The sequence below is a fragment of the Sciurus vulgaris genome (genome assembly GCF_902686455.1).
Source record: "Sciurus vulgaris genome assembly, chromosome: 7".
NCBI lineage: Eukaryota > Metazoa > Chordata > Mammalia > Rodentia > Sciuridae > Sciurus > Sciurus vulgaris.
Window position 1 is genome coordinate 137,270,631 of NC_136467.1, and position 19,918 is coordinate 137,290,548.

Here is a 19,918-nt window from a genome sequence, read left to right on the forward strand (position 1 = left end):
TTAAACAACTACTTTTAAAGAGGTTTAAATAATAATAAATCATACATTTACCCATGTGATTCTATTTCCAGTGCTTTTAGTTCCTTTGTACAGGGATTTTTTTCTCCTGACTGAAGGACATCCTTTAATTTTTCTTATCATGTGGGCCCCCAGGTGATAGCCTTTCAGCTTTTCTAAGTCTGAACTGTCTTTATTTCTTCATGTCTGTTATTCTCTTTGCAGTGGTGTCTTGTCTGCTGTTAAACCAATCATTTGAACTTTCAATTTCAATTATGATATTTTTCATTCCAAGACTTCTACTTGGCACTTTTCCCAGTCTGCTTGGTCATTTTTAAAATCATGCTCTTTAATCTTCATTTAAGTATAAAACACATTTTACACTGTGTTTGATAACTCTGTCTTTGTGGGTCTGCTCCTGTTCCTTTATTCCACAGGGTCTTGCCTATTTTATGTGTTTGTGATTTTTGACTGTGACCTTATATTCCTTGAAACTGTGTCTGAGTTCCTCTTGGGGCAGTCTGGTTTGCTTTTGCAATGCCTGGAAGGCACTAAATCGTTACCACTTTAAGTATATTCTCTTAGGAAGATGCTTTCCCTCAGAGGCATCCTCCTTGCTGTCCCAGGGGCTGCAGGGGGGAGAAGCAGTCAGTCTGCCTTTACACTAAGTCTATGTTTGGAGGTCTCAACTCTGAGCTTTCCTAGTAGTTCTTCTCCCTAGGCACGTTCTGAGCTTTGCCTGCTGTTCTGTTGCCCCCTCCCTCACCAGGTTGTAAAAAGAAATGTTTGACATTTGGCAAATATATTAAGGATAAAAAGTTGCATCAATGTTCATAATTACTTAGGGTTCCTATTTCCATTTAAAAAAAAAAAAAGAAGAAGAAGAAGAAGAAAAGAAAAACAGGGCCTGGGATATGGCTCAGAGGTAGACAGCTTGCCTTAGTATAAGCCAGGCTCTGGGTTCAAACCCCAGCACTGTGGAGGGAAAAATGCATTTGAGAACTCTGAAAATATTTTTCAACTCATTGATATGTTTTAAAAATGGTTCTTCATGTGAATTTCAGGAGTTTTTACTGTTTTTGGCTGGTCCTTATCTGTGATGTTGCTGGAAATCAAATTCTTTCAATTTGTTTTCTAATACTTTATAGCATCCCTAGATCACTTCCTGTTCCAGAGAGAGTGAGAACACACACAAGGAATCAGGTTGGCCTGATATCAAATCTCAGATCTACAAGTAGCATACCTTGGTAGCTTACTTACACTCTGCCTCAGTTTTCTTATAGGGTCGGCATGAGAATTTAATGAGGGATTCAGTATACGACAAGCCCAGCTATTGTCACAGACAGATCCCATTCCAGAATAGAATGTTAGATAATGTTGATTTGAGAAATATTGTCATTATACAGACCTGAGTAGATGCACAATCCTTTTCCAATTAAGAAAACTAAAGCTGGGTGTGAGTGTGCATTCCTGTAATCCCAGACACTCAAGAGGCTGAGGAAGAAGGATTTCAAGTTCAAGACCAGCCTGGGCAACTTAGTGAGATGCTATCTTAAAACGAAAAACAGCCAGGCGCAGTGGTACACATCTGTAATCCCAGTGGCTCAAGAGGCTGAAACCGAAGGATCTCAAATTTAAAGCCAACCTCAGCAATGGCAAGGCACTAAGCAACTCACTGAGACCCTGTTTCTCAATAAAAAAATGCAAAGTAGGGCTGGGGATGTGGCTCAGTGGTTGAGTGCCCCTGAATTCAATCCCTGGTACCTGCCTCAAAAAAAAAAAAAAAAAAAAAAAAAAAAAAAATTAAAATTAAAATCAAAAAATAAAAAGGGCTGGGGAAGTAGTTCAGTGATAGAGCACCCCAGGTCTAATCACTAGTACCAAAAATAGAAAACACACAAAAAGTGAAAATTCCCAAAATGAGCATAAACATAAACAAACACGATTTTGAATTTTGTATTTTTTTTTTTATGGTGGACAATCATCATTTGCCCCAACAGCCATCTGAAGCCAATAGTCCTGATTATTAAAAATCACAAAGTTGTATAAATGTTCTCCTCCTTTCCGAAAACCATGTTCATTTTCTCTCCATGAAACAGGACTGTCTGCAAAGCCTTGGACTGACAACGTAACCCATGGAGCTAACTTTGGTTCATCAAAGTAGTGACTGAAAAAGAAAGAAAACTCTTAATAAACAGGGAGATTCAGGAAAGTCCACATGTAAAAACAATTCATTCAGGATAAGTGGTATTCCTGATGTTCTAATGAAGCTTAGACTTTTGCTTTAATTTATAAAGATCAGGAGAGGCAGATTAAATTCCTGATGCTGTACTGTGAATTCCATAAAGGTCAACTAACACACAATACCTGAAACAAACTCCAGCAGTTCCCACAACTATTCTGGAAGATCATTTAAGATTAAAAGAACAAAAAACACCACACAATGTATAAGAACAGTTTCCCTCCCATCAAGAGTGCTGTTCTCAGTGACCGCTCACTCAAACAAAGCAGAATAATCCACCACATTTTAAAAGCCCAACCTTCTTATTGAAGAAAATCAATGTCCTAAACTAATAAATGTGAAAAAGGATGCTTGGTTTAAAAAGGAAAACCCTGAGGACTTAAATCTTACACATTTTAAAAGTAAAGATTGAGAAGACAAGTTTATTAAAGAGAATTATGCTCAAATTTAGTCTTTTCAATATGGGATGTGAGTGTGTCCTCATGTCAGACACAATGTATACATTTTATTAATATAACTCCCAAAATGAAAAAACCCTATATTCTTCTACAGAATACTTGGAATCTTATTAGTGCATAGTGAGTCACAGAATTTTAGGCTGGAACACATCTCAAATTTGATTTGGACTCAGCAATGATCAACTCTTTTCCACCCCATTTCCAAATGAGAGATTTTGTAGAATTTCAATATTTAAAACAGATGATTTGTCACACAGAATGGTATAATCTGGATTGTACCAAAGTGGCCCAGGGAAGCAGGACCAGGAAAATGAGCAGTTTGTTTCCAGAAGCATGCTTAAGCTCTCCTTTTTCTTCCTCCCATAAAGACAACTACCTGGTAGTAACATTCTCCTACCAGCAAGGATGATTATGCCATTTAAGACGATGGCGTTACTATACTTTGAGCCCAAGCAATGAAAAGAAGGAAACGCGTGAAGGGCCCTGCCATGTGGCACACTAGCACCGCGCTTAGCATGACACCGTGGCACCAATACGCAAGACATAAAAGACGAAGAGTTCTTACCACAGCTGTTCCAGGAGGACAGAGATCTTTTCTGGAAGTATGAAACCAGTGATTGTACACAAATGAGCTTTGGCCACCACTGTGCTTGGCTGGGGACAGCAATAGTTTGATATGAAATTATCAGGCTCGTTATTTCTGCCACAAAGAAAAAAATAACATATTCTTAACCGCTATATAATCAGATCCAACGTATTAAACTGCTATTAAAACACTGCAATAAGCCAGACCCCGTACAAGATTCAGGGAGTTCAGATACCCACAGGTCTGCATTACAGAAGACACCTCCAAGCCAGTCCAAGAGTTCCAGGGCACTGCAGGATGTCTCGGGCTTTCCCCTGAGCTCACCACTCTGTACCACTGGGCACTGTAGATCTCTCAATGTGCTCATTGACACTTTTGGTTGATGCTCCTGAATTTGGTATTTGGAAAAGAATGACAACATCGCTGGTTCTTCTGCACCTTAAAACACACCATATAAGGTCATGTGAATATGTAAACAAATTTCCTGAATCCCTGAAACAAATCTACTCCCTTTTGAGAGCTATGGGAAACAGGGAGGATTAAGTAAAATAGAAGCTGTGCAAAGCTGCATTCAAATTAAAATGATTTTATAGTTGTTTTCAGCTCCTTGTGCTACAGTTCTGTAAACACTCACCATCTTTCACGCTTTTCGTGGAAATGCACTTTCAGATTGGACCCAAATTAGTTTCATCATTTATTCTTTTTTCTTTCCTTTTTTTTTTTTTTTTTTTTTTGGTGGTGCTGGGGCTAGGCAAGCACTCTACCAACTAAGTTATATCCCCAGCACCTCATCACTTATTCTAATCAGAAAATTGCAACGTAGACACAAACCCCAAAGCATTCCTTATGTATGAGTAACAGTGAACACTACAGACAGAGGAGCATATTTACACAATCTCTGTACAGGAAACAGAAGAGGAAGTGAATGATGACAGAATCTCATTCATGCTTGCCTTTGAAAATCTAGTAATCCAGTGTTTCTTTTCAGAGATGTTTATGTAGCTTGCAGCCTTGGACTACAGAAATAGGGACCTCCCCCAGGCCAAAGGATAGGCTTGCTTCCTGTCTAGTAGAATGGAAAAAATGTCTCGCTCCCTCTCTCCAGGCAGAGATCAGCAGGTTTATGCTCATTATAAAAGATTGAGTTCTTTAAACTCTGGGATCCTCTCCTGTAATGTAACCCATTGCATGCACAAGCATTACTGGATCAACTTTGTGTCACCCTATGGGTGCTGGGACCCAGCGAAAGAGTGCAGATGCTTGTTCTCTGTGTGAGAGTTAATTTTAGGTGTCAACTTGCTAGCTGGTAAAGCATTATTTATGGATGTGTCTGTGAGGGAGTTTCCTCCCTCATAGACATGTGAGGTAAACAGCATGTGAGTCAGTGGATTAAGTCGGGAAGATCCACCCTCAGTGTAGGTGGGTACCATTCAATTGACTGAGAGGCACAGACAGAACAAAAAGGCAGAAAATAGGCAAATTCACTCCTGCCTGAAACTGGGACATACAGCTTCTCCAGCCCTGGGACTCCAGGCTTGCATGAGTAGCCCTACTAGGGGCTTTGGCATTGGATTGAGAATGATACTAGAAGCCTGCTTAGTTCTGAGGCCTGTTTTTTTTTTGGACTGGCATCTCTGGTCTCCAGCCTACAGATGGTGTATCATGGTACTTCTTAGCTTCCATAACAGCATGAACCAATTCCCCTAAAAAGCCCCTTCCAATCTATCTCCCTCCCTCCGATTAGTTCTGTGTCTCTGGAGAATCATAACTAACACATCCTGACTACTACTATTTCTATGAGGAATTAAGTCTTTTTGTCTCTGACCCAGGAGTCTTGTGTTTTCTGCAAGCATCCATGAAACTAGCAGCCTACTTTGTTAGCCTGCCAGTAGGGTAAAATTTCAGACTTTTCAGTTCTGGGTAAACTCTCAAAGTAATTAAGAGTCTTAGGAACACATCCAGAATCTATCGCATAGGTGATCCTCATACAAAAAAGCATGTGACTGAGACTTCAATAAGTCCCTCTGCCCATATGCAGAAGGATGGGGTCAAAGAATTCAGAACTAGAAGTCATGGGAGCAACCGGGGCAACCCAGTGACCAGGAACTTCCCATGAGGAACAGACAGATGGACCTACTTCTGAAAGGGACCTATGTGCTTCCCTAGCTTCTGAAGAAGAATACTATACTTTTATAATTCTTTATGATATGATTCACCATAATTATGTAATGGGCCAAAGATACATTTCTTAAAGGAGCAATATGTGACAGTTATAAGCAGATTAACATATCTGATGAACATCAAACTTTGAACTAAATTTAGGATTCCAATCAATTAAAAGTCACAACAAATGTAATGGTATGCCTGAGCTATTACCCTGCAATAATGAAAGAGTAGATCATGTATATAATTATAATTGGTGTTAACTTAAAATATTCTCGCCAAGTCTGTTTGAGGTGAGCTGGAGGGATGGAAGGGGAGAAACAGATAAAGCTGCTCTGAAGCCACTCTCAAGATGAACCCACATGTAACCCAAGAAGGTTGAGGCAGACGGCTAACAGGTCTAGATTACCTTAAGCTATTGATCTCAGAGATGGCACAGGGCTAAAGCAATTGCCCTAATAATGTGCATACATTTATGTATAAACATTCTTTGATCATAGGAATAAATCACCATTCAATCATCCACTATTCCTCTTGAATTAACAATTAGATTTCGAAATCACTGTATATTACCTAATTTATTCTTCATACCTGTATGATGCCAAGCCAAAAGAAAATCAAATTTCAATGGCTTCTTTTCTTTGAAGGACCAACATATTCTTCCATACTTCTTAGAATTCAGGTTAAAGGATAAATCCATCAAATCAATGGAAACAACTTAAAAAATGGAAAAAGGAATATATTCATTCAAATACACAAAGCTTGCACTGTGGAGAAAATGTAATATTAAAATGTCACCAAATTCCTCTGCAAAGACAGAAGTCCTCAAGAGGGCAACTCTAATCTTCTTATGGATGTGGTAGTTTTAACATTTCTGTACACATCAGATACTGTCAGAAGAACCACATCTCCTCACTGATAGGTGAATTTGAGCTTCCATAACTGCATGAACCAATCCCCTAATAAGCACCTTCCTACCTATCTATCTCCCTAATAACTAAAGATCTAAGGAAATCATTAAGTCATAAACTCCTATCTTGAATTGACCACTTTGAATTTTTGACCTAAAACATACACGTCTAATGGACTGTCCAATCTATGATCTTGAAAAAACGTAGCCTACAGCTGAAGAGAAATGTAACAGATTTAACAGTTTCATCTTATCCTTGGAGAAACTCAACCCATAACTCCTTGAGTCGGAAGTTTTAAACACAAGAAAGAGCTGTGGTTTTCTGAACAAAGAGATCAGAGTCAATTTAAACATTTGATGCTACACTGTTTCAGGAAGATTCCTGACTTGTTAGGAACTGATGGGGTACTACATAATACTTACTAAATTTCATGATTTTTCTGCCAGAATACTGAGATGGATGACCCTGAAGTCCAGTTTCTTCATAAGTATCTTTATCCAGTGACAAAATTAATTTCCCTATAAATTAAATAGTTCCCATAAAAGAGATGCTAAAAACATGACTTATGTTCTCTAAGAATGCAAGGCAAAGGGGGCGGGGATATGAAAGATGGTGGAATAAGATAGACATCATTACCCTACGTACATGTATGATTACACAAATGGTAAGAACCTATATTGTATACAACCACAGAAACAAAAATTTGTAGCCCATTTGTGTACGATGAATCAAAATGCAGTCTCAAAAAAAAAAAAGAATGCAAGGTAATTAAGCAGTTAGATATCAGTGTAATCAACTGCATACAAGGCTCTTATTTATAATACACATATAAGGATATTATTTATAATAGTGAAATGAAATAATCTAAATTTCTATTAAAGAAGGAATGTTAAATCATGGCATATACCTTATTCCAAATATCTTTAAGAGATTAAAAACTGTGAGTTTAAATTTAGGAACCAGAATATACCCAATAAATATTTGGAAAATTCCATTTTAAAAAATTGTGGTTATAAGTATGTTGCACTGATACAGAAAGATGTCTATGATCTTTAGCTTGGGAAAAAAGAACACTGAGAAACAATGTAGTAATGATGCAATTTATGTTTTAAATGAAAGGACATTTATGTGTTTATTAATTCATAGAAAATCTCTGGAAGAATAAACACCAAAGAGTTAGCAGTTCCTTCAAGAAGAGGAGTGAGTCTGGAGGGAGGGTGAACCTTTACTTAGCTCTGTAAAGATGTGCATGATTTGATTTTTTTTTTTTTATTTTATAGTACGCATCTCTTTTATAATTAAAGGAAGAAGAAAACAAGTGTTACCATTTGGAAGCAGGGCAACAGTATTATCTTCATCAATATTTGTATTGTATGTTAGTGCATAGCATGAACCTAGAAGAGAAAGTCCAGAATAGAAATTAAGACAAAAGAAGAAATCATATCTGCAAAATGTTGGTGGATGATTTTTCACATGACAACAAAACCTCGAGGTTAAGTAATGGTCAGTACCTACCACTGCTCCAGCTCACTAATAAACCTAACATGCTGGGCACAGTGGTGCACACCTGTAATCCCAGCAGCTCAGGAGGCTGAGGCAGAAGCATCGCAAGTTCAAAGCCAGCCTCAGTAAAAGCAAGGCACTAAGCAATTCAGTGAGACCCTCTCTCTAAATAAATACTAAACAGGGCTGGGGATGTGGCTCAGTGTTTGAGTGCCCCTGAGTTCAATCCTGGTATCTGCACCGCACCCCCCCAAAAAAAACCTAACATGTACCACAGGTAATATGGAACACAAAGGCCAGAATTCCAGCTACTTCACTTGCTGCCCACCCCTGACCATTAAGGGTCTATGTATGCAAGTTCACTATCATCAGGCAGAAAATGGATTCAGAAAGGAACATGTATCCTTGGGGACATCAGCAGAAAGTCACAAAGTACAAGACTAGGTAAACCTCAGAGGCAGAATTTTAGGTCAATATTCGAAAGCTACTAAGCCTTGTCCTCTGTGTTACAAAGGGACCAGAGGCCTACTTCATAGAGTTGTTGCAAGCTGTTGTTAAATTTGGTAAGATATTTAAAAATGTTTCCACCATTAATGAAATAGTATCAGGCTTCAAAACAAAGACAAGAAATTCAGTTTCATAAGTAGCTCTAGCAGTGTCAGAATGAGATGTGCTACATATCTAGAATTCTTTAGAGAGAGAATTTTTGCCCACTCCAGCAGAGAGGATGTGGGGGCTACAACAAGGTAAGTCCATGGCCATGTACAGTGACCTACTAGGTGAGGGTGAAACCTGAAAGACACCCTGAAACACAATTTCAAACCAATGGCTCCCTAGGAAACTACTGGAACAAACCAGTCATTCCAGCAGATACAATCTGGAATTGGGTAAACAGAGAAGGTTCAGCAACACAAAAATCTAAAAGACAACACTGAACCACAAGGAGTATCTGTCCCTGTGAGCAGCAGCTGTGGCTGCATCAGGAGACCGACCTTCTGAAACAGCTGCTGCGGGGACAGATGAAAGTATTAGTACTCTGCAGTCATACACCCAACAGCAGTGCATCTGAACACAGATCACAAGACTCTTCTCTCCATGATTCTTGTTTTAAATTGATGGATACCCGTATATTACAACATTCCCACCCAGGACCTGGGGACAAATGCAATCAGAAACCACCACTTAAAGGACACAGGACTGAGCAGGATGAGAATGCTGAGGGATGGGGGAGTGAAGCATGCACTTGAACACTGGAAATATCCCGGGGAATTTGTTTAAAACAGGAAAAGAACCCTAGTACTATGCTCCCTAAAAGTTTCTCATCTTGCCCCATCTACAGACATTACTTGGTATTTCTTACCTTTCTTTACAAAAGTGTTGATGAATTCCTGTGTGATTAATTCATGAAGAGGTAAATTCCTCACGAGGTAATAGGGTCCAGTTTCCATGACTAGGTTTTTCAGTTCTTTTGATAGCATTCCACATTCAGGAATGAGAAATGAAACCTATTGGAACAAGTAATATAAACAAAGGCTTATTTTCATGAAGCTTATTTTCTAATTTTCATGAACACAAGCTTTTTAAGAAAAAAATATGAAAGTTGCTATTTCTCCACAAGTTTCACTGAAAGTTATTAGACAAACACATGCAACAAATCCCTTAACCTACAACTCTTAGGCAAAGTATAAGGTGACAATTCAAGTTTTGTTATTTTTGCATTCAAACAGGGTACAGGAAAGAGACTGAGCAGAAACATTTTAATGAAAAGATCTTGTTTCCATTTTTATCTCTTGCAAATGAGCAATGCATTTTATATCTTTTCTTCTCCTTACTTTATTTTTAAAGAAATATAGTTATAATTGAACATCCCTAAATTCGTTTACCCTACCTAGAATCATCCTGATATCAAAGGAACTAAATGTCCCTGGGTGAATAAGAAATTTAGGAACGTTCAATTATTAAGAGGCTATATAGAAGTAGAAATGCTACTGGATGTTTCCATTTTCTAGATAGAGAAATTCAACCATCACAGACGAATTAAAGTATACATCCCTGTCTGCTGTGTGTGGTGACCGTTCCAAGGCAGAGATATTAAAACCTAGCGGTTTCAAAGGTTGCCCAAGCGCTCACATCTTGAAAATCCCTTCCCTTAAGGCTCGAACACCAGCTTCTTTCGAGGGATTTAGGTTGTCACTTAATGTCTCCCAGAGATCAATCAGGCCGATCAATTTAAAATGTAAAATGCTTACTTAAACCCTTAGTATCTCAAGGGTTTATCTGGAGTTTCTCGGGCATCAAATCAGTTCCTACAAGCAGTTTAGAAAATCAGGTAGCTTCCCGAGCCAGGGCTGCACGATGCTCGGAAAGGCACCGAGGCACACAGGTGGGAGAGAAAATCCCGCCACGGAGGGATGCGGTGGTAGGGAGGTGGCGAGGAATCCTAGCGATTTAGGGCGAAGGGGGCAAGCTCGTCTCGGTTGTCATTCTCTCCTAACTCCCTCGTCCTCTTAACACTCTGAACACTCCCCGTGGGATGGGACAGAGTTGGGGTGGGCAGCCCCGTCGCTTAGGAGAGGCGCGTACCTCCCAGGCCGTCCCTCACCCGACGCACCGCCCCGCACCCGACGCATGCTGGGAGTTGAAGTTCTGCAGCCCTGTAAGCAACCGGGCCAGAGGGGCGAAGAGACTACGACTCCCAGCATACCCACCGAGGGACTCGCTCTCTCCGCGCCCCTCGGAGTGCGACGGTCCTCCAGCCTCGCAAAGCCGAGAGAGGCTCTTTCCAAAACTGACTGCCGGCGGGAACCTGCCTCACCCTGTAGTTATGATAGTGCGTCTCCACGAGGTGCCGGTGGCGCGACTTGTCGTGGCTGAAGTTGGATTTCTCGCAGACGAGTAAGTGCCGGGGCGCTTCTCGCAGTCTGCGCAGCGTGGCCATGCTCTCCACGCTTTCGGGTGCTGGGCTCCTCTTGCGAGCTTGGAGCGCCCCGCCCCTTCTTCTCGCCACGCCCCCCTCGGGCATGCGCAGTGGCTGGTCCCTGCCACCGAAGTAGGGCTGTGCTGGGTTTCTGCAGTTACTCTTAGCCTGCGAGCAACTCACGCATGAACTCTCTTGATAGGTACTTGAAACTGGAAATGTTCGGTTCCTGGAAACCTGGCGCTCACCTTTTCAAAGCCACGTTTCCTTCATCCATTCCGTAAATCCTCCCTCGGGAGCCCAGACCCCAAGAGCGAGTGCCCCGGCCAGTGGTATGGGAAGGAGGAAAACAGCACCGCGGGGAGGCCCAACTAGAAAGCTCCGCTGCAGTCAGGACCCGCGAAGCCACTGGCACGGGAGCACCCACACTGCTTTTCCGAATCCTCACAAAGTCTAGTTCACAGGATTTGTTATCCTGTTGCGGACCTCATGGCCATGACCCCAGCCAGCAGGACCTAATGTTTCCATTGGTTCTTCTCAAAACGTTAAGAAAGTTCGTGTAAGAAAATAATACACAATTTCTGCATGTCTGCCCTATAAAAGGACTCCTTTGGACTCACTTTTAAAAGTCCTTTTTAAATACCCCCTTGGGCCATTTTCAAAAATGTGTTGCTTTGCGGGATGACAGGGATAAATCTTTCGTTTTTTAATTTTGGTACTGGAGATTGAACTCAAGGGCGCTTAACCACTATTGCCACTCCTTTTCATTTTTATTTCTTTATTTTGAGATGGGGTCTTGTAAGTTGCTGAGGCTGACCTGGAAGTTGCCATTCTCCTGTCTCAGCCTTCTGAGCTGCTGGGATTACAGGCGTGCCCCACCACGCCCAGCCCAACAGGGATAAACCTCTTAAATCATTTTTCCATTTAGTTTTTCTGATTAACTCCAAGTACTACATTCTGTGTGCTTCTCTTTTATGATAGCATTATAGTTATACATTGTAGTTGGGTTCATTTTGACTAAGTATGTGCTTCTTAAAGTGAAGAATCCATAGCTCTAGTTCTGCACAGGGAAAATGCAAAACAACACTGGTGATACCTCATCCTGGACCATCAGTTTTACTACAGGATTTAGAAGAATGGAGGCTAAGTAATTTACAAGGTAATTAAAATTTTAAAATTAAGACAAGACTGGAAAGTCTTATGTCACTGTTAGTTTTATGTGCCTGAAATGTCAGACCTTCTCCAAGAAAAAAACTCCAGTGAAAACATATTCTCTGCTGGGTGTCCATCAGTAATCCCATCACTTGGGAGGCCAAGGCAGTAGGATCGCAAGTTCAAGGCCAGTCTAGGCAACTTAGTGAGACCCTATCTCAAAATAAAAAGAAGGGCTGTAGCTCAGTAGTGAAGCCCCCTTGAGTTCAATGCCCAGTACCACTCAAGAGGGAGGGAGGGAAGGAGGAGGTGGGAGGTAACTATTTCCCATTATATTAAATTGCAAAATTATAAGGCATAGCAAGTCAACCAAAAAACTACCAATTTCGTAAATCACAGTGTGGCACCTAGATGTAAGTTATAAATGTCATGTTAGGATAGAAAATGCTTAAACATTGATTCCCCTCACATTTAATATCATCCTTGCCTATGACAGCCCCTTCTCACTGTCTTCATTTTTACAACCAGCTTCAGCCACCATCCTCTCTTCCTGGTCTGCTGCCAAAGACAACATGCTAACCTCCTCCATATTTCCTCTCCTGCCCTCATACAGTGCATTCTGCACTCAGCATCCAGAGTGATCTCATGAAAACAGGAAAAACATGCTGTCTGACCCCGACTGGCTTCTCATTGCAATAGAATAAAAGTTTGGACAAGTTAGCCCCTACTTCTCTCTTCAGCCTCATCTCCTACCTTTGTAGTTGGGTGTAAGATTTTCTGTTAGAGCTGAAAGCAATCTAAATTGACAAACAAGCATTAGATCATAGAATGCAGCACATAAGACCTGGAAGGAAAAGACTTAAGTGAGACAGAGGAACTATTAAAAAAAATAAGCACAGGGTAGAAATGTGGCTTTGTGTGAGAGCACCTGCCTGCCATGCTTGAGACAATGCCCAGCGTTTCCCCCATCCGAAAAAAGCAAGAACTGGAAGTCATGATGTTAAGTGAAATAAGCCAAGCCCAAGACAAATATCACGTGTTCTCACTCAAATGAGGAAGCTAATACGTTGATCATATAGAAGTATAGAGCAGAATAGAGGCTAGAAGGATAGAGGGTGGATAATGGGTACTGAAATACAATTAGAGGGAGAAAGTAGTTCTAATGTTCTGTAGCACAGTAGGGCAACTATAGTCTGTAACAATTGCATGATTCAAAATAACTCGAGAAGATTTTGAAGCTTCCTAACTCATAGAAATAAATAATGTTTGAGGAGATGGAAGTACTAATTACCCTGATTTGAACATTTTACCTTATATACATGAACTTAATTGTACTATTATACCCCATAAATCAACATAATCAATTTAAAAATAAAAAGTAAACTTTTAAAAAGCACACAAAACAATATAGTAAGCCAGGCAAGCTGGTGCACACCTGTAATCCCAGTGACTAGGAGGTTGAGGCAGGAGGGTCACAGGTTCAAGGCCAGCCTCAGCAACTTGGCAAGACCCTTAGCAACTTAGACCCTGTCTCAAAAAATGAAAAAAGAAAAAAAAGATTGGGAATATAGCTCAATGGTAAAGACCCCTGGGTTCAATGTAAAGTAACAACAAGAAAAACAACAATATATATATATGTATTATACAACTGTAGGTACATGCTCAAAAGAAAGTAATAAAAATGATCTTTTTCTAAAATCTGAACCAACAGTCTTGCACAAAAATAGATATGCCTTTGGTCATATTCTGAAAACAAAAATGTGTACTTCATCAATATAAAATGACAAAAATTTGACACATTTCTGGACCATAGCACAATAAAATTAGAAATAACAGAAACAGAATGTAAATAGTTACCTCCTTAAAGGTTAAAATATTATTTTAGATAAATATATGTCTGGGTTAAGGTGCAAATGCAAAGCTCAGTGCCTGTAAATATATATATGCTTCCAAATATATCCAGAGATGTGCAGTGTCTCTGAAAGGTAGTTCTCAGACTCATAATCACCTAGAGTGACCAGATTATGTTACTCTGGCACTGACCTGAGTTGTTAACTCCATCTTATTACAATTAGGAGCAGCAGTGCACAGAAATGAAACTATTGCAGATGTTGAAGGAAGTCAAGACACTTTCCTGCTGAGCCTGAACCTGGTCTTATAGTCCTTTGCAGCACAGGATTCCAGGAAGCTGCCACCAATCAATTGGTGGTTTCGAGGACCCAAACTGCCCTCAGGCAACAGAGTGGTAACACTTTCAGCTCACTAGAAACAATGCTTGACCCCTACTATGGTCTGGATGTTTTGCCCCCTCCCCATTCACATGTTGACCTGAATCACCAATGTGACAGTCTGTAGAAGGAGGGCCTTTGCAAATGATGAATGGGATTAGCATCTTTATAAAAGAGGCCCCAGAGAGCTGCCTTATCCCTTCCATCATTGGAGGACACAGCAAGAAGGCACTGTGAACAAGAGGTTCTCATCAGACAATCTACCTGCACCTTGATCTTGGACTTCCCAGCCTCCAGAACTGAATAATAAATTTCTATTGTTTATAAGCTACTCTGTCTATATTCTGTTATAGCAGCTTGAATAGACTAAGCCCTGGAATGTTTGATCTGCCCCCTGCAAAAACATGGGATCCCAGAAGTCTCTCTGGTGAAGGCTCAGAGATGGACAACTTCATTTCCTTTCTCCTGGGCTGCCTTCCCTCTGACTGGTATCGAAATTGGGGGTGCACAAACATTTCACAGACATAAGCTATGTCAGTATATGGAAGTGTGCACATGAAGTCATATTTCAAAAGTGGAACATGAAAGCAGTTTGTACAGTCTGCTTAAAATCCTGTCACGTGTGATAAATTTATAAGAGAAAGTAGAAATGGGTGAAAAAAATTAAACTTAGTTTGTTTACATTTAAAAATATACATTTAGGGCTGGAGTTATGGCTCAGTGGTAGAGCACTTGCTTGGCATGTGTGAGGCACTGGGTTCAATTCTCAGCACCACATATAAGTAAATGAATAAATAAAGGTCTATCAACATCTAAAAAATACCTTTTAAAAGCATACATTTAGAAGTAAATTGGCACATAAAAATTTTTAATATTCTTAGCTATCCAGAAACCAAATATCTATAGTGAGGCATTTTCCAAAGGTTTCTGTCACTCATATTTTACTAGTTTGAATTATTAATTCACAATGCAATTGGTGATATATATTTATGATGAATAATTAGTATTTATATAATTACTAGTAATTATATAACAATGTGTATTAGTCAGCTTTCTATTACTATAACAAAATACCTGAGATAAACAGCTTAAAAAGGGAAAATGTTTATTTGGCTCACAGTATTGGAGTTTATAGCCCATGGTTGGTTGGCCTTGTTCCTTTTGAGCCTGTGACAAGGTAGTACATCAAAGTGGGGAGAATGTGGTGGAACAAGCTGCTTACCTCATGGTAACCAGGAAGCAAAAAGAGAAAAATACCAGGGTCATACAGTCCCCTTTGAAGGCACCCCCCTCAAATAATAAACTTTCCCACCAGGCTGCACAGCTCCAAAAGTTTCCACCACCTCCCAAGCTGGAAACCAAACCTTTAACACTTGGGCCTTTGGGGGCATTTCAGAACTAATCTATAGCATATATAGAAAATGTATAATGAGTCTGACACTGCTGTCAGCAATTTGTATTTATTACTTAATAAGAATCCTTTCCCAGGTAGGTTTTATGATACTTGATTTAGAGGTAACTTAGTAAGTAGTAGAACTGAACAACTAAAACACAGAAGTCTCTCAAAAATAAAATGTTGATTGAATAATGCAAGTAATAGGAGTATATATAGCATATACAATTATAGAAAGTTGGAAACCCTACCAAAGTAAGCACTGTGCTATTTAGAGGTACATGCACATACATTAAAACTGTAATGAGCGTCAGAGGGCCTCTCTGCTTCTTGGCTGCTGTTTCAGGGCTGGGGCCTTCTGAGAAACTGAGGCAACTTGAAGCTCCCATTCAAACCCGTTCTTATGACCAAGTCAGAAAGATTTCAGACATGTCACTCAGAGTAACAGGAATATAAAAGTTTATTGAAGGGATAGGAAAAAGGAAAGGGGACACTCTCAAGGGAGAGAGTGGGTCCTCTCAGAGGAGAGGGACAATGTGCCTCTCTTGCATTCCAGTTTTATTGGGGATCCCAGAGAACTTTCTAGAGTCCTGCTGAGGTCTACCTCTTGACTTTTGACAGCACAGTGACATCAAACTTTTAGGTCCCCTCTGCCATGGCAACTTTAGGGTCACCTTGGCCCATGCTGAGGGGTTCTAATTGGATTCTTAACCATACATTCTTACTGATTTTATGGTTAAGAGGAACTATTATTATCTTCCAAAATCTAGTCTGTGAAAAGGGTCACAAAAGTCTTTCCCTTCAGAGTAACTTGGTTTCCTCTTATCAACATTATTTCCTGCCTACATTTCCTTGCCAATAACAGGTAGTTTGCTGATGTACCCTGTCCACTTAGGCCAGGCAGGGCCGCAGGCAAATTGCCTTTTGGCAAAGAAAGTGTGTGGGCGTCAGCACAATGGGCCCATTTTATAGAATGATCCTCTTAGCCTCATGTTCCCACCATTCTCATCTCTCTGTCTGCTAACACTGCCATGAGCTAAACATCTTTTCTTTGTCAAGCTTTCCTGCCATGATGTTCTGCCTCACCTTGGATCCAGAGCCGAGGAGTCAGGTGACCATAGACTGAACCTCTGAAACCTCTCTTAAGGGATCCAGGACTGGCAAGGCCCAATTATTACTCATTTTTGGATCAGTTCCTTCCATCTACATCCGTGCATGGTACAGGTACAGATGAGTCATCAGAAAGTGACTTATTCAACCCTGGAATTTCTTCAGTCTCCTTCAGAACTGCAGAATAGTTTAAGGCATGGTGCTACACAAAGGCCTGGAAAAGCTGATGACAGAGTTTTCAGAGCCCTCGCATCTCATTACAGTGACTCTTGGGATCTTCTGTTTACTTCTATTGAAGACAGTTACAGTGTTGGTGATAAAGATTTTTCAGTATGTTCAAGGAAAACATCAACAACAGGAAATTTTAGGAAACCTGTCCAAAGTACCACATTATGCAAAATGGCAATACTTATAAAGGAACAACTTTTGATAAATAAGTGTTTAGAATATGACAGTCTCAAAAACTTATAGCATGAAAATGAACAGGAATTATAGCTCAAAACAGGTGTCATGAAAAAATAAGCTCTTTTAAAATTTTAGCAAAATACAGGCATGTTCTGGGAAGGTCACTGGTCCTGCAATGGAGTAAAATGTTATCATTTACCATGGGCAAAAAGATTGGAAGAAATGTAAGCACACTTGCCAAGATAAGGAATTATCCATTTTAAAGATAGATGATGAAAATTCCAGATTTGTCAAAATAATTACTGGATTGCATTATTACATGATGAAAGGGGAAAGTAAACGGCAATAGATTGACAGTGGCATATCTTCTGGAATTCATCTTTCAATAATGAACTTGTCTTCTGGGAGAGGAAAATGTATGTTTTTAGCTGCAACAAGAAATTATTGATTGCTCTACCTGCAACTGTAGCTTTGAAAGAGAATTAATAATTTTTAATCTGCTTTAATGTGAAACAAGAAAAGGACTTAATCCATTATGGAACCAGGGAGAGATGAGCTGCAAGAGGAAGAAAATGTTATTTGCATCATGATTTAGAGATCAGCTGCCATGTTCCTTTATGGGGACGAGGGTGGAGAGTTGGATCTGGAGAGCACTTGACTTTTATCTAATGACCCTCTGCCATTACTCTTTCTCTTTCCTGAGCCTCCCATAGAACCAACTAAAGAACCCTGATAAACGGCAAATCATTTGTCTTCTGGTTTTGATAACACAAGAACTAGAATACGGCTGTGTTTTGTTCACGTCTGTGTTTACCTCATCTTAAAAAATTTATTTTGCCATAAAATGTCATTTCAAACATACTGAATAGTTAGTTGTGAGCATAGTACAAGGAATTTCCATAAGAACTTTTTCTAAATGATCAGTTGCAGTTGTTTATATTTTACATAACTTTATGATTCATTCTCTCTCTCTCTCCCCGTCTCTGTCTTTATTGACCCATCAATTATTATCAATAAATTGTCCATTGGATAAATAACCTTGTCCTTTTGTTACATATTTTTCAAGGGTAAAGACTTTGTCTTACATAACCATAGTACAATGGTGAAAATTAGGACATTTAGTATTGATACAGTAATTTAGTATTGATCTAATAATACATATAACCCATGGTCACATTTTGTGGATTGTTCCAGTAATGTCATTTTTAGGTATTTTCCCTCCATGTTCAAGATCTTGCAATACAAATATTATGTTCGAAATTATGTTATAACAGTTCTTTATTTTTCTTGAGCTTGGCATTTTAAAAATCTACTTTTTTGAATTATACTGTGTGTTGTAAAACGCACCCACTTCAAGTCACGAGGAATGTAAGTTTCAACATATATCTACATCTCTTATAAACGAATCGGTCAAGACATGGGACATTTCCATCACACCTAAAGTTCCTTCCTGCCCCTCACCACCCACCTGGTCCCATGCAAATGGTGATATGTTCTTTTTCACTGTAAGTTAGTTTTGCATATTCCAGAATTTCATGCATCAGGTACTCCTTGTATCTGGCTTCTTTTTGCTCAGCCTGTTTTTGAAATTAATCCATATTTTTCATGTACAAAAGAAAAGAAAGAAAGTCAAAGGAAAATTTTTTAAACTTCAAATGAATGGTTCTCCTAGGTGGGGAGGCAAAGGGTTATGTTTGGGAAGGGCCATGCAGAAGGCTGCAAGTTTGAAGTTTTACTTTCAGTTAATAGGTACAGGGTATTTATTTTTATGTCATGCATATTTTATATACATATGTTACATACATAATTTTATATTTATACATTAGTAATTTTAAAAATTTGCAGCAGCTATTTATAGATAGTAACAGATGATTTTTTTGCTCATTTAAAGTGTACAATTCAGTGATTTTTAGTGTATGTTCCAACACGTACAATCAAGACCACAAAAAGAAGCCCCATGCCTGTACCTATCTTTCTGTCCCCTTTTCCAGCCCTAAGTAACCTAAGCTACTTTCTTTCTCTGTAGATTTGCTTTTTCTGGATGCTTTGTGGAATGGAGCCACCTGGGCTTTTATGCCTGGCTTCTGTCACTTAGCATAATGTCTTCAGGATTCCTCTAAGTTGTAGCATGTGCCAGTACTTCACTCCTTTTTGTGATTGTCACAGTGATTTCTTTAAATTCTTATCTTGAGTGCTGGTGCTCAAGGAAAAATAATTAGAAGGAAATGAGAAAGACAGAGCTTTCCCTGGAGATCCTAGAGGACTTTCATCTGCTTCCAAGACCCTGGAGGTGGGTGGCACTGGCTCTTAGTTCAGAATATGACTGACTTTTTCTGAAACTGGGAAAATGAACCATGGAGTGGATTTTTGGTTCCCAGTGAAGGTGAGCGAGGCAGGGAATGGAAGAAGAGTTATTTTACTGAGAAAAGGGGACACCAATCAAAGAAAGAGATCTAGCAGCAGAGTGGAGGGAAGAAGGGGAGCTTCTTGAAGCAATGGAACAGAACTGTGAGCAAGGAAATTCAGAGTAAAGGCTGTGAGTTCAGCTGGGGTGCAGGCTCAGAGGGGAAGGAAGGGATAAAGTGGGAAGGGCAGCAGGTCTTGGACACCAGAGGGTTAAGACAGGCAGGAACTGGGGCTGGTGAGTGGGTCAAAGGCTAGTGCATAGGCAGCAGCGGCTGTGCCTGGGAGTCCACAGCCTAGGGGGACAGCTTTAGGGGAACTCTGCATTTGTATTTCATGCCCATTCACTTAGTCAACAACCTCTTTATTAAGTGCCTGTTATGTGACAGACTGTGCAAACTATTAGAGATACAACCTGCCCCTGCCCCTGCCTTTGGAGGACTTATCGCC

General features: G+C 39.9%; 1 protein-coding gene and 1 pseudogene across 2 annotated transcripts; one reads left to right on the plus strand and one right to left on the minus strand.

The window, feature by feature from the left end:
- Nucleotides 1-1,856: 1,856 nt before the first annotated feature.
- RPP40 (ribonuclease P/MRP subunit p40) lies at nucleotides 1,857-10,865 on the minus strand. The gene is made up of 8 exons (XM_079146405.1): nucleotides 10,676-10,865; nucleotides 9,221-9,365; nucleotides 7,683-7,751; nucleotides 6,780-6,875; nucleotides 6,038-6,163; nucleotides 3,523-3,721; nucleotides 3,263-3,397; nucleotides 1,857-2,164 (listed from the first exon to the last, which is right to left on the minus strand). Exons 1-8 carry the CDS (start codon nucleotides 10,796-10,798, stop codon nucleotides 1,966-1,968), a joined length of 1,092 nt encoding a protein of 363 aa, XP_079002531.1. The 5' UTR covers nucleotides 10,799-10,865; the 3' UTR covers nucleotides 1,857-1,965.
- On the plus strand, nucleotides 10,742-18,078 carry LOC306665125 (killer cell lectin-like receptor 2; annotated as a pseudogene). Its single transcript, XR_013766724.1, has 2 exons — nucleotides 10,742-10,755; nucleotides 16,610-18,078. The product of XR_013766724.1 is annotated as a killer cell lectin-like receptor 2 (transcript).
- Nucleotides 18,079-19,918: the final 1,840 nt, after the last annotated feature.

What these genes read in the sequence shown, in the direction of transcription:
- RPP40 (XM_079146405.1), bottom strand. Translation starts at nt 10,798, where the DNA reads ATGGCCACGCTGCGCAGACTGCGAGAAGCGCCCCGGCACTTACTCGTC. An exon ending in CAACACTTTTGTAAAGAAAG is followed by an intron (nt 7,752 to 9,220) that starts GTAAGAAATACC and finishes TTTCTCTTCTAG; the next exon opens with GTTCATGCTATGCACTAACA. An exon ending in CAGAAAAATCATGAAATTTA is followed by an intron (nt 6,164 to 6,779) that starts GTAAGTATTATG and finishes CCATTTTTTAAG; the next exon opens with TTGTTTCCATTGATTTGATG.